At 44.9% G+C, this 16766-nt stretch overlaps 1 protein-coding gene across 6 annotated transcripts in view; it reads left to right on the top strand.

Moving 5' to 3' along the window:
• The window catches only part of LOC136169828 (putative tetratricopeptide repeat protein 41), an 83249-nt gene that overhangs the window by 24662 nt on the left and 41821 nt on the right, over positions 1 to 16766 (top strand). For all 6 annotated transcript variants that reach the window (XM_065937979.1, XM_065938006.1, XM_065937961.1 and 3 more), the window contains 4 exons: positions 2201 to 2642; positions 5592 to 5831; positions 11537 to 11735; positions 12562 to 12740. In XM_065937979.1, the coding sequence (XP_065794051.1) occupies positions 2201 to 2642; positions 5592 to 5831; positions 11537 to 11735; positions 12562 to 12740 (1060 nt within the window). The remainder of the gene's footprint in view (positions 1 to 2200; positions 2643 to 5591; positions 5832 to 11536; positions 11736 to 12561; positions 12741 to 16766) is intronic.

The following is a 16766-nucleotide window of genomic DNA, read 5'->3' as shown; positions in this document are numbered from 1 at the left end:
ATCCAACAAATAATTATTGACCACTTACCATGGGAAAATCACTGTAAACAGACAGACATAGTCCCTGCTAAGAAATAGAGCTTTCATTCTAGCAGGGAATGGCAGATATTAGTAATATCATCACACACATAAATACAGAATTACAGCTGTGCTAAGTGCTGGCAGGGATCAGTATGCAGCATTGTGAAGGCCTCTAAGGAAAGCATTTGACTTTTGGAAAAGGCTTCCTGGAAGAGGGGCACAGGTAGAGCTCTTCAGGAGCAGGGACTGTCAGGCGATTCTCTGAGGCATCAGTGCAGTGGTGAGGAGCCCGCCCCTGCGGCCAGACCCTTAGTTTGAATCCCAGCTCTGCTGCTTACCCTCATAATGAATCTGATAAAGCATTTAGGCCCTCTGTGCTTCAGTTTCCTCCTCGGCCTTTCAGGAGGAATGGGATTTGATATGTGGAAAAATCAGTGTAGATAAGGCAGATCAGAATATACAGCAAAATTATTTTGGGGGTTTTCATGGGAGAAGCAAGGCAGGGCAGAGGACACAGTCTCGGATTGCTAGTTTGAATAGTTCTAGTGGACTTTGGGGCATAGGGGCTTTCCCTTACTGTCTGGCACCTGACCCTTGGATGATTTAGGGCAGAGGAAGTACTGGCTTGGTGAGGGAAAGTTGAATAAGAAGGTGGGTCGGGGTGTGGTCATGGGTTGGCTTGTCTGCACACAGAAGGTATGTTTCATGCAAGCTGCCCACCACTCCCAGGAATTGGCTGGCCTTGGGAGGAGCAATTTCCCTGGATCTTAAGTCCTCCCGGAGAGATGTGGAAACAATGTAAGATGCAGAAAATTTTTAAAATGTAAGTAACCAGTGCAGTTGGTCCACACTCAACACAGTACTTGGCTCAGAGTAAGCAGTCAGGATATGAGAGTTGCTATTATTAGGCAAAGAGGGATGGGAAAGGCTGTTTGTTAAAGGAATCCAGAAAGATTTTATTAGGTGTTTGTTTTATTCCAAAATGAAACCATTTAACTTATGATCCTATTGCTACCCAAAGCAGCAGTTCTTCAGCAGAAGATAGTATCTTCTTTTTCAGTTGAATGGTTCAATTTGCACTCTGGCCATCACTGTAGGTCATTCTTCAGAAGTCTATGATTTTGCTAAAGTACTTACTTATAGGAACCTCTTTTCAGACTCTGTATTTGTACTATCAAATCCCTAATGGATAGGTGAATCAGTCAATATGGTTCTATGGAGTGTGAATTGGTATTGTCTTAGCACCATATTGCTTGCTATCCAAGTTACTGTTAATAACTGTAACCCCAATCCTTACCCTATGCTTTCTTACTATATTCCACTGAATCTATTTATTAAAAATTTTTAAAAATTGAAATATAGTTGATTTACAATGTTGTGTTAGTTTCAGGTGTACAACAAAGTGATTCCATTATACATATATATATATATATATATATATATATATATATATATATATATATTCTTTTTTGCATTCTCTTCCATGTAGGTTACAAGATATTGAGTGTAGTTCCCTGTGCTATACAGTAGGTCCTTGTTGGTTATCCATATTATATGTAGTAGTGTGTGTATTTTAATCCCAAACTCCTAATTTACCCTTCCCTCCTTCCTCCTTGGTAACTGTAAGTTATTTTCTATATCTTGTCTGTTTCTGTTTTATAAATCAGTTTATTTGCATCTTTTTTTAGATTCCAGTTATTAGTGACATCCTGTACTGTTTCTTTTTCTCTCTGATTTACCTCACTTGGTATGACAGTCTCTAGGTCCATCCATTTTGCTGCAAATGACTTTTTTCACCCTTTCTATGACTGACTAATATTCCGTAGTATACATGGACCACGTCTTCTGTATCCTTGTGTTTGTTGATGGACACTTAGGTTGCTTCCGTGTCTTGGCTATTGTAAATAGTGCTGTTGTGAACACTGCGGGGGGCGGTGTATATCTTTTTGATTTCTGTATTTCTCTGGATATATGCTCAGTAGTGGGGCGGGGGCAGGATCATGCGGTAGCTCTATTTTTCGATTTTTAAGGAACCTCCATACTATTCTCCATAGTGGAGAACAGCGTAGGAGGGTTCCTTTTTCTCCACCACCTACTCTAAGTTAAAAAAAAAAACACACACCAGCAAAGTAGATTTAAAATTGTGAAGTTTTCAACCACCTTTGACTCTCTTCACCAGGTGAAAGACATCTCCTGGCTGCCAGGCGCGCTGTCTCCTCACTGCAAGTTTATCATGAGCACCATCTCCTCCAGCCCAGCCTACAAGTCGCTGTGTGCCCGCCCTGATGTGAGGACGGTGGAGCTCGTCAGCACAGTGGACAAAGAAGCCCAGCTACACATCTTTAGAGAGTATCTCTCTTTTTCCGATAGAGACCCCTTCCGACAGAGCAGATACGGCTTGAGGAAGAAAACAAACCTGAGTCCTTTAAAACTCACAATCCTGGCAAATGAATACCAAGAGTGCAGAATCTACCGAAATGAGCTTCAGTGCCTGAAGGAGTACTTGGGGGTGGCCTCGATTCAGGAACTCTGGGGGTTGATTCTGAAACGCTGGGTTGAAGACTATAGTTGGACTTTGAAACAAAAAAAGGCAAATTCTGACACTGTGGCTTCAGGAGAAGGTAGGCGTTAAGCAGTATTAACCACGTGGTCTGAGTTCACAGGGAGAAAGATCCCCCTCCCCCCCATCCCCACCCCACACCTGCCTTCATCTCCAGGGAGGAGGGTTGAGGGAGAGGATTGTCAGAGAAAGTACAGTTTGCCCAGTTAAATTTGAATTTCAGATAAACAACAAGTAATCTTTTAGTATATCCCAGATATTGCATGGGAAATTTACTAAAAATTATTTAAACTACAGATAATAAGTAACAAATAATCTTGTATATAAGTATATATCAAATATTGCTTGGAATATACTTATGGCAAAAATTGATTTATTGTTTACCTGAATTCAAATGTAGCTAGAGGCTCTATATTTTTATTTGCTAAATCTGGCAGCCCCACCCAGGGAGCTCTGTGTGTTGATCATAAGGAGAAATACATTAAGCATAGATTTTAGTCACATTTCTCACAGGTCTAAAATGAGCCTTTATTATTTCTATGATTCAATTTAATCTCTCTTTTGAGCCTACAGTCCCAGTGATGGCAGAAACTAGGTTAATTCTGGTTAAGCTCATCCATTTAGTGTATTTTCAGTCAATTCAGGATTTTTTTCAGCCACGTGAGGGTTTGTGTCCCTGCTGTGACCCCGCTGGGGTGAGCTCAGATCTGAAGGCCTTGGCGCTGACTGTCCTGGGTTGTCACCTGTCCCCGCCGTCTTCCACTGAGGTGGTTGTGGCTCCAGATGGTCCATGGACACTGGCGTGCCCTGTTTTTGGCATCCTCGGGGGTGCCTCTGTTCCCCTCTGTTCTGGGCTGGTTCCATCTGTGCCACCATCTGCTGCCGTGTGCCCTCGTCCTCACGTGCATCCTCAGCTCACTCCTTCCCTCTGCTTGAGCCTTGTAGGTACTCTGCGTGCCCGACAGAGAACGTGGCCGCGCGCTGCGCCACTCGGAGGCCCAGGGCCCGTCGGTCTCCCCAGCATCCCCACAGCCGTTTCTGCTCTGCACTCCTTCCTGCGGCACTGGGGAAGCTGTAGCGCTGCTGCCTTCCAGGCTTGTGGAAGCTCAGGTCCTCCCTCCCGTCCCGTCTCGGATGCATCCAGAGGCCGGCCTCTCTGCTCCACGCTGACTTGCTTCACGGGGAGGGCTCTGGCCCCTGCTCAGAAACCCACTTGAGCCACTTTCTTGCTTCCTTCTCTCTCTGTCTGTTTTAAATTAATTGTTGTTGGAGTACAGTTGCTTTACAGTGTGATGGTAGTTTCTGTGTCCAGCAAAGTGAACCAGCCGTGCACACGTTCTCTCCCTGTTGGGCTTTCTTCCTGTTCAGGTCCCCACAGGGCACGAGTTCCCTGTGCCGAAGGCAGGTTCTCATCAGTCATCTGTACATGCACAGCACCAGTAGTGTATTCATGTCAGCCCCAGCCTCCCAGTTCCTCCCACCTACCTCCCTTTCCCTCTTGGTATCCACACATTTGTTGTGTCTCTGATTTGCAAATTTTGCTGAACTCAGAAAGGTGTTAAAAAAAGAGGCCAAGAGATCATTTAGAAAAATGGAATATGTGATCTGTCTCTTTTTTTAACACCTTTCTGGATTCAGCAAAATCAATTTTCTTACTGGGTAGGAAAAAAATGTCCTCTTTACGTCTTCCTGTAATGGTCTGAGGCTCTTTGTGGTTAAAAAAAAATTATTCGAAGAGTTGGTCAGGAATCTGTGGTTCAATATCCAACAATCAGGCTTTCGAAAACCCAAGTTTATTCTCACAAGCCATGGGCTATACTGTGAGCCTCAAAAGTCTCTTGAAACTTGAGTTTTTCTCTCTTCATTTCTCCTGTGACCACTGTCTTTTAAGTGAATTAGAATGGGGCAGGGATGGGGAGGTGGAGCTCTGAGAGAGAAGCAGAAGATACTGGGAATGAAAGGCACATTGTTTGTTGCCCCAGCATATTATCCCATCCCTTTTTTTTTTTTTTTTTTGCTCTAGAGCTTGCATTTCTGCAGCGAAAGTTAACTTCAAGTTTAGTGTGCCCTTCTTGACCTGCACGGAAGTGAAAACAAGGTCTCTGTGCCCCAGGAAGAATCATCCAGACACAACTGCCCACAGCTGTGCCCTTGGCTAGATGCATGTCTCCAGGTTGTGCAGGAAAGCCTGGGTCCTCCCCACCCCACACCCCATAGGGACTGCTCCTTTTATAGGCAGTTTTCCTCCTCCCAGTGCTCCGCTGACCCCCACTCAGGCCCGCCGAGTTCAACCACGGGTCCGGGAGAGCTTGGTTGAACTGGGGAAACCTCAGAGGAAGCTTGTGCACATCGGTCTGAACAACTGCCTCTGCTGAAAGGATGCAGGCATCTGGGGCCTCATTCCCCAGTCCTAGCATAAGAAATCCACTTCGAATGGTAGACCTTGCTCTCATTTCTCTCCGTGGTCTTAAGGATCTCTTTAGAGTTGGTTGATCCAGTGGGAGATCCTACTACAGTGGAAACATCTAGAGGGTCAGGTGAGTAATAGGCGGCTGGCTTGTATGGCGTGTACGAATGTGCAGTAGGCAGCAGCCAGACAGAAAAGCCTCTCATACCTGTACATGCACATCTGATGTTGGAAATCTTTAAATAAAGACTGCTCAGGGGAAATGGTAAGTGTCAGAACTGGCAAGCTTGCCAGTTGGTAACCATAGCTGACACGGATGGATTCGTTGTGACAATGTAGGTAATAATTTAATGGTCAAGAACATGGATTCTGTAGCCACAGCATCTGCATTCAAACCCCAGTTCTGCACTGATTTCTGTGTGACAGGGGTAAGAGACAACCTCTCTGTGCTGCATTTTTCTTATTTGTGAGATGGGGTGGTTATAGTATCTACCTGGAGGATGATGGAAAGAAACGGGTTGGTTGATCACACACACATGTAGAATGATGCCCGGCATGTGTGAGCCCTCCCCTGTCACCATCACCAGTGTGTTGTCTACACAGGGTTGGACGGCTGGGTGTCTGACACCCTGTGTTTGCTGAGCATCTCGCATTGTGGGCTGGCCGAGGACGAGATACACCAGCTTTTGGACATGCTGGGCTACAAGGGGCATTACAAAGTGACCACGCTGCACTGGGCTGCCTTCCGCAACGCCACCAGACACTGGGTCCAGGAGAAGCCCAACGGCCTCCTGTACTTCCGGCACCAGTCCCTGCGAAGCGCCGTGGAAAAAAAGCTTCTGGGTAAGGCTCGAATCTGTGCAGACACCTGCTGGCTAAGGGGAGGTGAGAGTCGCATCCAAGGGAAAGTTATAGCTGGGATTTCTTGAGTAGGAATGAGTCTATAAACATGCATTGAAATGGTTATATAAATTAATATCTGTATGTGGCTGTAACAGAGACATGATTTCAATGGCTTAATATACCAGGGTTTATTCTCTCATTTGAAAGACTTCCGGAGATCAACAGTCCAAGCCTGTGCTGTTGGCTCTTCAGAGTCGTCTGGAGCCCAGCTCCTTCACCCTGATCTGTTACACTGGTTTACATTCTCAAGGTTCCCTCATGTTCATGCCTGCTGGAGCTCCAGCCATCATATTTCAGCGACAGGAAGCACAGGGGCTGGGGTGGGAGAAGAGCTTGCATTCCCTTTTAAGGAGTTTTCCTAGAAGTTTTCCACCAACATTTTGACTTCAGTCTCTTTGACCCAGGACTTTGTCATTTGGCGAAGAGTCGGACATAGCAGCGACTAAGCACAGCACACAGTTACGAGGGGACTTGGGGACAGAGGTTTCAACTGGGTGTATTGCTCCCCTAAACCGAAGCAGGAACCTGTCACTAAGAAGATGAGGGAAATGGATTTGGGGTAGGAATTAGCAGTCTCTGCCTTAGTTCTGAAATCAAATTCTTATCGCCTCCTGAAAAGAACTGCATCGGAGTTCTTTTCTGAATCGGAGAAACTGCAGTCACAGAACCTTACCTGGAGTCAGAGCACTCTCTGAGCATCACTCACACAGGGGACCTCACATTTCAGGACTTTAAAACCCTTTAAGTGACAGCCTCTGGCAAGACTCTAAGCTTAAATTTTCTTTTCAGTTTACTGTGTTCTCTTTTACTTTTTTTTCCCCAAAAAAACCACATGAATCCTTTTTATTTTTCCCCTCCCACATTGACATCATTCCCACCATCTCTTAACTTACATAATGCAGAGGAGAGCAGGGTGAGGAATGAGGATGTTCTTGGATGTAGTGTCAGCTCTTCTATTCACTCCATTTTATGATGGATTACAAGGCTCTCAGTCTCTCCATTTGACCAAGAGCATTAACAGTCCTGTAGGTCTAGTGACTGAAGGGTCATGGTGTTACTGGTAAAATTGTGGGTTCATGCTGTACCCCTTCTCTGTAACATGAGCCCCAAAATAAAGCACTGCTGGCACTATTCACTATGGTTAAAACTGCAAGTTTTCTTGCTGCAGAATCAGGCTGTGAATACTAGTTTTTGCTAGAAGCACCAAAAATTGTAGTTTCAATAATTGACTTCATGCAGCCTTGGCATAAGAAGCAAGTCCATTCCTAAAGGATGAAAAATATCCCAAAGCCTGGGGTTGCAGCATTTCTCTGCTGTGATATTTTGGTGAAGAGCTATGTTTTAACGTCTTTTGTCCAGATGTCATGTCAGTCATTTTAAGGCAAACTGGTCTCTTAGGCACAGACATCTGCAGGCTGCTTTCGTTTGAAATTAATACTCTGCCTCTTACTGGGTGGCGCTTGTGGCTAATTCTGTCCATGAGTTGTGAGTGCTGACTGGCCACGTTCAAGATGGCGACTGCTCCATCCATCCTGGGGTGAGGAGATCCACCTGGATTTGGGGTTCCAGCCAACATGTGATGGACATGATTAACCTTTGCTCTTTTAAGCCACTGAAATTTGGGGGGTTGTTCATCCACACAGTGAAGTCTAGCCTCAGCCGTGTCTGACTCTTTGTGAACGCATGAACTATATATAGCCCACCAGGCTCCACTGTCCATGGGATTTTCCAGGCAAGAATACTGGAACGGGTTGCTATTTCCTTCTCCAGAGGATCTTCCGGACCCAGCAGTTGAACCTGTGTCTCTCGGGTCTCCTGAATTGGCAGGCGAATTCTTTGCCACTGTGCCACCTGGGAGGCCCATAAGAGATAACAGCACTATGTAAATGTCAGCCGGTTAGTCTGTGAGAACTACACTGAACTTCCTAACACACATGATCCCATGGTCAAGCCATTCCTCACATCCCACGTGTGATTGGAGGAGCGCTGGAATTAAGTCAGAAGGTTTGAATCCTCCTACATTTAGAAGTGTCAGTGAAAAATTAATCAGTCGATCTAAGAAAGAATTGAAAAATTTTATTCAAGTCAAATTTGAGGATTAAAACCCGGGAAGAGCATCCCAGAAAACTCTGAGAACTGTTCCACCTGTTAATTCAGTGTGATCACTCAGTCATACCCAACTCTGTGAACCCATGGACTGCAGCATGCCAGGCTCCCCAGTCCATCACCAGGCACAGTTATAGAAGTTTTGAAACAGAGTGCTCTACATCAAATGATGTATTTTTTTTTTATTAGAGTATAATTTCTTTACAATGTGAAGCTCTGATACTTTGACCACTTGATAGGAGGAAGTGACTCATTGGAAAAGACCCTGATGCTGGAAAAGGTTGAAGGCAAGAGAAGGGGATGTCAGAGGACGAGATGGTTGGATGGCATCACCGACTTAATGGGCATGAGTTTGAGCAAGCTCAAGGAGACGGTGAAGGAGAGGGAAGCGTGGTGTGCTGCAGTCTGTGGGGTCGTAAAGAGTCGGACATGACTGAACTGCTGTACAGCAAAGTGAATCGGCTGTACACACACATACCTCCCCTCCCTCTTGAACTTCCCTCCCGTCCACCCCCATCCCACCCCTAGGTCATCACAGAGCAATGAGCTCAGCTGCCTGTGCTCCATAGCGACTTCCCACTAGCTAGCTGTTTTACACATGGTGATGTCTATTGGGCTTCCCAGGGTGGGCTTCCCAAGCAGCTCAGTGAAAGAATCCACCTGCTGATGCAGGAGACGCAGGAGATGCGGGTTCGATCCTTGGGTCAGGAAGATTCTCTGGAGGAGTAAATGGCAACCCACTCTAGTATTCTTGCCTGTAAAGTCTCGTGGACAGAGGAACCTGGCGGGCCTCAGTCGATACGGTCACGAAGAGTCGGACACAGCTGAGTGACTGTGCATGGGCGTGAGTGTATGTTAACAGGTCAGCGCTGCTCTCCCAGTCCGTCCCGCCACCCGCTTCCCCCTCTGTGTCTGGATGCCTGCCCTTCGCATGTGTCTCTCTTCCTGCCCTGGAAGTAGGTTCATCCAGACCATTTTTCTAGATTCCATATACATGCGTTAATGGGTGCTGTGCTTCACCATGCTGCTTCAGCCGTGTCCAACCCTTTGCGACCCTGTGGACTATAGCCCATCAGGCTCCTCTGTCTGTGGGATTCTCCAGGCGAGAATATTGGAGTGGTATCAAATGACATAGTTGACAGTTTACATAATCCAGATCTAAGCACCATTGTGGTAGGCCATGTGACCCCTTTACAAAATCAAGAAGGAATGTTATCTTTTAAGGAGCTGTCTTGCTGATGCCAGGAGAATGTTGCTGTCTATGGTTGAGCAGGTCTTCCTGCCGATGGGGAGGTCTGGTTGATGCATAATGCAGACACTCTGTGCACAGTGCAGGGGGAGAGGAGACCCAGGCTAGAGAACTTTTGTGTTTAAATTTTCCTTGTCTTGCCATAAAATGTGAATTTTATTTCACACAGATCATGTGCTGACTAGGGACAAGCCACTTGGTCTCTCTGATTTCAGACAGGTTTTGTTTATTATATGGGGATTGTATTAGCAAGGATTGTCTCTCTCTCTCCTTTTTTTGCCATGTTTCACTGCATGCGCGATCTTCGTTCCCTGACCAGGGATCGAATCTGTGTGCCCTGCAGTGGAAGCACAGAGTCTTAACCACTGCACCCTGAGGGAAGTCCCTAGCCTGGGTTCTCCAGAGAAACAGCACCAACAGGAAGTAGACAGATGGATAGAGTTACAGAAACAGATTTGTTAGGAAGGCTTGGCTCATGCCATTATGGAGGCTGAGAACTCCTGTTATCTGCCATCTACAAGCTAGAGGCCCAGAAAAGCCCCAGGTACTTACGGTTACAGTCCAAGTCCAAAGGCCAGAGAACCACGGGAGTCAGTGGTTTAAGTCCCGGTCAGAGAATGAAGGTCTGAGAACCAGGACTGCTGAGATCTGAAGGCAGGAGATATTCTAGAGAGAGCAAATTGTGCAGGCCTTTATCCCGGTTGCTTTGGTGTGAAGACTGGCAATCTTTTTTATTCAGTCTACTGATTCAAATGCTAATCTCTTGCAGAAACACCCTCACAGACAAACCCAGAGATAAAGTTTCACCAGCTTTCTGGATTCCCCTTTGCCCTGTCAGTGAACATGTAAAATTCACCAGCACAGGGGTTTCCACATCCTCCTCAAGAGATATTTTGTAAAAGGGTAAAATTAAATGCAGTGTTTGATAAGAAAACATTTTGCACACTTTATGCATTGTGTTTAGCACTCCAAATCTTGGACTCAGGGTGGTATTTGTCCTAGTTTTCATTTTCTCTCTTTCTCCACCCCACTTTCCCAATTTTCTACCCACAAAAATGCCTTCTCCACACCCTGTGTAGAAGGGGAGTCGTCTTCCAGGGGTCTTTCAAGCACCATACATGCCATCTAGGCACATCAGCGCATTTTAGACTAGCTAGCATGGGATTTCTCCAAGTGGGTAGAAGACCTAGAATTCATTTCAGAAGAAATGCAGGATGATAACTTGAACAATGGGCTCCTTTTTTGGGTTATATTTCTTCTAAAGAGCTGGGCTTGGTGTGTCGTCCAGCTGTGTGTCTCATTTATCTTGCAAGAAAAAGTGTCAAGCAGAAAATTAAAAATATTTCTGTTTCAGTTTTCAAGGCTATATATCACCAAGACTGAATTAAACAAAACCCTTTTGTTTTTGAGAAGCTTGTTTATGGGGGGTATGATCTATTGGAACCCTTTCTCTTTGGAAACTCAGTATCATAATCTTGACTCAAACATCCAATTTGCAATTAATTTGCTTGGCTACCCCTTGCCCTATGCGAGCTGCAGGCAGGAGATTAACTTCTCCAAAAATGCATGCCCTATAATATTTCAAAGTGCTTATTTAAGCAGTAACCATGGTGTACATTTAAAACTGCAAAGTAGGTTACAAATATTTCCTTGGGGGAGGGGGAAGACGCAACATGAAAAGTCAACATGCTCACAGAGTTTCTCAAAATCTAGGTCAGTGATCATGCTGCTGCTGCTGCTGCTAAGTCGCTTCAGTCGTGTCCGACTCTGTGCGACCCCATGGCCGGCAGCCCACCAGACTCCCCTGTCCCTGGGATTCTCCAGGCAAGAACACTGGAGTGGGTTGTCATTTCCTTCTCCAATGCATGAAAGTGAAAAGTGGAAGTGAAGTTGCTCAGTCGTGTCCGACTCTTAGCGACCCCATGGACTGCAGCCCACCAGGCTCCTTCGTCCATGGGATTTTCCAGGCGAGAGTACTGGAGTGGGGTGCCTGCCTTCTCCGGTCAGTGATCATAGCTGTAACTAATTCTTTGGTAAACTCTTAATTGCCTTATAAGAGGATACATTTGTGATGTTGCGGTTTTTTTTCCCAGCTGCTTTGACTTTTCTTGTCTGAATATGGCCACCTATTTGGTGTGGTGTTTTCACAGTCTAAGAAGTCAGATGCATTCTACTGTGACTGATTTTTATTTTATTAAAAAAGTCAAAGTATAGTTGACTTATTACTTCATAAATAATGTGTTGATTTCTGCTGTGCCGCAGAGTGACTCTGTAACTGATTTGTGAATAGGTGTCATCACTCCCGTCAGAGAGAGCAGCCCATATAGCTTCCAGGACCCAACGAATCACAAGAAAACACATTACCACCGAATCTTGGTCAAATACTTCCAAAGGCAAACTGATTTCTGGAGAGTGTATCAGGAGCTGCCCTGGCACTTGAAGATGAGTGGCTGCTGGGAAGATCTGAGCAGCTTTCTCTCAAGTCCCAGGTGAGTCTCCTTGTTTTGATGTTGCGTGTGGCAGATTTCCCTCTTCCTTTTGCTAAGCCCTGCACTGAGGTACCATGATGCCCTTGAGCAAGACACACCCATTCATACATATTCATTCAATACCAGTTCATTCATTCGGATGGGGCCATCATTTGATCTACTTCTATGGCCTGTGGATCCCTGGGGTTGCCCCATCTGGCTCTGCAGAAGTTTCTTTTCCTCTCTCAACTCCCCTGGATTTCCCTCAAAGTTAAGAGGCTTCTGGGGAGAGGAGGACCTGGAGTTGAGCAAGGGAATGAAGCCTAGACCGTGCTCTCCTGCTGGGCCCTCCTGCCTCCTTCCCTTGTTTCTTGCCTTCTCTTCCCCTCCACCCCACTTCCTTCCCTCCCTCCCCTTTCTCCTTGTCCCCCTTATGCATTCATTCCAAAGACATCTCTCACTGACACCTGCTGTCTCCAAGGCTGTTCCAGGCCCTGGGAATTCAGGAGTGAAGGGGCTATGGCTCTCCTTCTAGAAGGGAAGGTGTTGAGCCAGAGAATTGCTCTCCATGGTGGGAACTGCTTCTCACAGACCTAGGTGAGCTCAGAAGAGGGAGGGGCTGGCTCTGCTGGCAGATTTAGGGAGCCTGGCCTGTGGAGGGGCCAGAGGACTGGCATTGGCTTCAGCTGGTGAACAGTGACAGGCTCGTGTTTATCTGGTTGGTGACCTACTGCAGTCACATTAACGAAGAAATTTACAGAGAGGCTAATGGGATGTGGTCAACAGAACAGCTGCCTTCAAGGCATGAAATACTAAAACAACTCCCACTAATATGTTGTGTTACAAGTATCACCGACTTTATAACAAAGACCCAAAGCCCGAGCTTCTGGACAAGGCTGCACCTCGTCCACTACTGGAATGTGTTATCGGAAGTGGGGTATGATGCTACTGAAGCCTATTTGCTCGCAGCGGCCAAGATCAAAGCAGACCAGTGCCAGAAAATGAAGAAGAGATGTACACTCTCAGGTACAGTGATTACCAATGTCTCCATGGTCCGTTCTGTTGCGCTACAGTGTGGCCCAGGGTTACTGTTCTGTTTTCACACATCATTCTGATCAGTTCACCAGATCTCGGAGCCCTTCTCCGCACCAGGTAAACCCACAGTTCTGAAGATAGGCAGTGTGAGTATGAAGTTTGAAATGGCTCCTCTTTGTCGTCTTGTGGTGGCTATTTCTCCAAGCATTGGCCGTGTTCTTTCTCTCTACTTTCTCATGGCTTCAGCCACACCCCTGACACCTTCCTTCTTCATCTGTGTTTGGAGTTTTGACCTTTTGTAGTATCAGGGTCCATGCCCCATTTCCCGAGAGCTGCTAATAGTTTTGTTGCTTGACCAATGGCTTTCCTGAATGACCAGTGCAAATTAAAGAGCTGCAAAGCCTAAACTGTTTCAGATTCCCCTGCCTCAAGCTTGCCCTTAATTCTGTAGTCCCTCTGTCTCCTGATGTTACCACTGATCCCTCCATCACTCAGGGCTGGAAACGTGTGGTTACTGTCAAGTGTGGCCTCAGTCCACACTGGGACCATTCTTCTTTGACTGTCTATTGACTTGGGTTTAGACAACACTTTGGTTTTTTTAGACAACATTTTGGTTAATTTTCTTCTTTTTTTATTTTGCTCCCCACAGTACGCCCCTCTTGTCTCTCTCTCTCTCGTCCTTTATTTCCTGGCTTATTAAACAGTAATAACCTTCATTCACCCTTTCAGCAAACAGTAACTGTGTGCCTTCCCTGGGACGTGGACTCACAGGGCACTGCTGGCATAGCAGTGAGCAGGCAGACTAGTTCAAAACGAGTTCAAAAGAACTAACCCCTGCTCTAAAAAAACCCCGTGGGGTTTATCATCTAGTGATCATAAGAACAAATTTCAAGCATTTCTCATATGCCAGGCTATGAGTTTAATATACTGTATGTATTATTTTAATTCTCATAAGACCTTTATAATACTATTAATGTTTTTCTTGAAGTTAAGGGAACCAAGCCTTAGGGCGAGGTAAGTCTCAGACAGCTAGGAATGGATTGGGGAGTTGCATGCGTGCCTGCTAAATCGCTTCAGCCATGTCTGACTCTGTGTGACCCCATGGACTGTAGGCTGTCAGGCTCCTAGGTGGATGGGATTCTCCAGGCAAGAATACTGGAGTGGGTTGCCATGCCCTCCTCTAGGGAATCTTCCCAACCCAGGGATCAAACCTGTGGCTCCTGCGGCTCCTGCATTGCAGGTGGAATCCTTACCCCTGAGCCACCAGGATTGGGGCAATCCTCTATCCTTTTTTGTCCTTAGACATCTAGATTTTATTCTCATGACCATGTATGATTTATATACTTTTGAAATTTGTCTGACCCACTCATCCTCCATGTGGAAGGTAAATAGGCTGCTTATACTTTTGACCCGGACCTGCCTCTGGTAGGCTCCTTAAAAAGTGAGCGTTTCCTAAGAGTACCCACTGGCTTTAGTTTTATTGGGAGCAGAAGACATCTCTCCTGGCTCCACCAGGCTGTCGGTCCGTTAAGCTGCGCCGGCCCGGCTTCTTCGTTATCCCTCCCTCTCGTGTGGTTTGGCTCCCCCTGGTGGCTGCGACGAGAACAAGACGCCTGATTTCTTGGGTTGGTGGAACGCTGTGCGGAGTCCTGAGTTTGGGACTCGCTTCTTGGCTAATGCTTCCAGGCCCCGCTACCCCACCCAGCGGCGCTGGCTGGGAAAGCTGCATCTCTGATTGATGGGCCAGAAGAGAGGTCTTTGACTCAAAAAGACAACTTTTATAGTCAGGTCAGTTTTTATAGGTTCTCTTCGACATGATACTTTCGGTTTTGCCTGGAGTCCTGAGTCACATCAAAGTAAAGAAAACCCGTTTCTGGTGGCCGTCACATTTTTTGGACAGTGCCAAAGGCGAGAAGACATGGCAGAAGGATGATCCCAGCCTGGCTCCATCTTGACAACTAGATGGCTGGATGCCCTCCAGGCGGTGGCTGTGGTGGGGTGAGGAGAGTCATCATGCTTTTAAACTTAAGGGGTGGGTTTCAGGGCAAAGGGTTAATGCAGTACATTACAGGATCTCGTCAGAAGTTTGTAGTAGATGGGAGAACATCAGCTTTTCGTGACTAATGTGTGAAGCTTTGCACTTGATACCTTCAGAGTCTAAATATTTCGTGGGCCAAAATAGCTCTACAGAAAAATTTAAAGTATAAAAGATACAATATGCTATGGCCATATAAAACATGAAATATCTAAGAATAAATTTAATAAGAAATCTGCAAATCTTTATTTTTATAAAGAAACTTCAGAATTACAGAAAATAAGATTTCAGTCTGTAGGGAGATATACCATATTCTAGGATAGGACAACTCAGTGTTATAAAGCAATCACTTCTTCCCCAATTGATTTGTAGGGCAAGAATTTTCCAGGCAAGAATACTGGAATGGCCATTCCCTCCTCCAGGGGATCTTCCTGACTCAGGCAGACAGACATAAGATAATTTTATCTAGACTCCCAATGGGATGAAGTCATTTCTGAATTTTCAAAATGATTCCACAGTTTTTGGAGAAAAAATATACAAGAATAAGAGCTTAAAATAATGAGGGCAATTTGAATGTCAAGTTATTTAAACGTATTATGAAGCAATAATAGTTTTTAAAATACTACTGGGAGCAAAAATAGCTCAGTGGAACAAAATAGAAAATTCAGATTCAGTTCTAGATGTAAAAAATATAGTAAATGATAGAAGCTTTTCAAATTAGGTGGATTATGGAATAAATAGTGCTGTGATAATGATACACTATTTGGTAAAAAGTTGTTATCTGAAACATTGCACCAAAATAAACTCCAGGAGGATTAAAATTAAATATAAGAAAGTGAAGTTTTATATTCAGAAAACTATACACCATAAGAAAATATAGATAAGTCTAAGCAAGAAAGCAAAAGGGTAACTCATGAAAGAGAAGATATTTGATAAATCTGCCAACATAAACACATGAAGTTTCTATGTGTAAAATAACACAAATCAACTCTGAGAAAAGCAGAAACACAACTACGAGTGTTAAGTGGGAAAAATATTTGTAACGTATACATCAGGCAAAGGATTAATGTTTCTAATATGTAAAAATGCTTTTAAAATCAATAAGAAAATGATGAACTCTTCAATAAAAATACAGATAACCATGAACAGGTCATCCAAAGAATGTTTTCAGTCCTTGTCTGACTTGTCTTGTTAGCATCAGTGGGTACTTCTGACCTGGCCCTGCTCTAGTAAACATTCTGGTCTTGGTTTTATTGATAATATACCCCCTGCTTCATCTTCTGTCTCTCTGGCTGCAGCTTTTCTGTTTCTTTGGTTAGTTCCTTCTCTTCTTCCTGGCTCCCGACTGTTAGAGTTCCTTAAAGCGCTTTTCCTCTCACCGTTATTTTCACCATAGGAATATTATCTGTGTCCATGGCTTTGGTGATTGTTCATATGCATGTGACTCACAGGTTTACTTGCCCAGCTGCACTTATCCCCTGAGTCCCAAATCCATCTATCCATCTACTTAATTCCACTTGGCTGATGCTTTCAAAGTTCCTCAAACCCAACACATCTAAAACTGAGACTCATGAACATCTCTCCAAAACAGGATCTGTTCCAGGGACTGTCTCTCAATTTACCACGTTGGAGTAATCCTTGATACTTACCTCTCCTTTTTCTCTCCCCAAATGCATTTTATCACCGAGTCCTGGCATTTTTTAACTTCCTAAATGTTTCTCAAACATGTCCAACCCTGCCTCTCTCTAAGCTGTCAGGAATCCTATTGACAATCGTGATTCGAATATGCATTTACATTTCCTTTCGTGGCTTGACACTTCATTTCTTTTTAATGCTGAATAATATTCCAGGGTACAAATGTACCACGGTTTACCAGTTCACTTATTGAAGGACAAACATCTGCTATAAACATTTGCATGCAAGTTTTTAAATCAGTTGAGTAAATACCTAGAAACATGATTGCTGGATTGCATGGTAAGACT

The sequence above is a fragment of the Muntiacus reevesi genome, chromosome 1 (assembly GCF_963930625.1).
Source record: "Muntiacus reevesi chromosome 1, mMunRee1.1, whole genome shotgun sequence".
NCBI classification, from domain to species: Eukaryota; Metazoa; Chordata; class Mammalia; order Artiodactyla; family Cervidae; genus Muntiacus; species Muntiacus reevesi.
The sequence above is the reverse complement of the archived record's forward strand: the minus strand, read 5'-3'. Positions and strand labels throughout refer to the sequence as shown.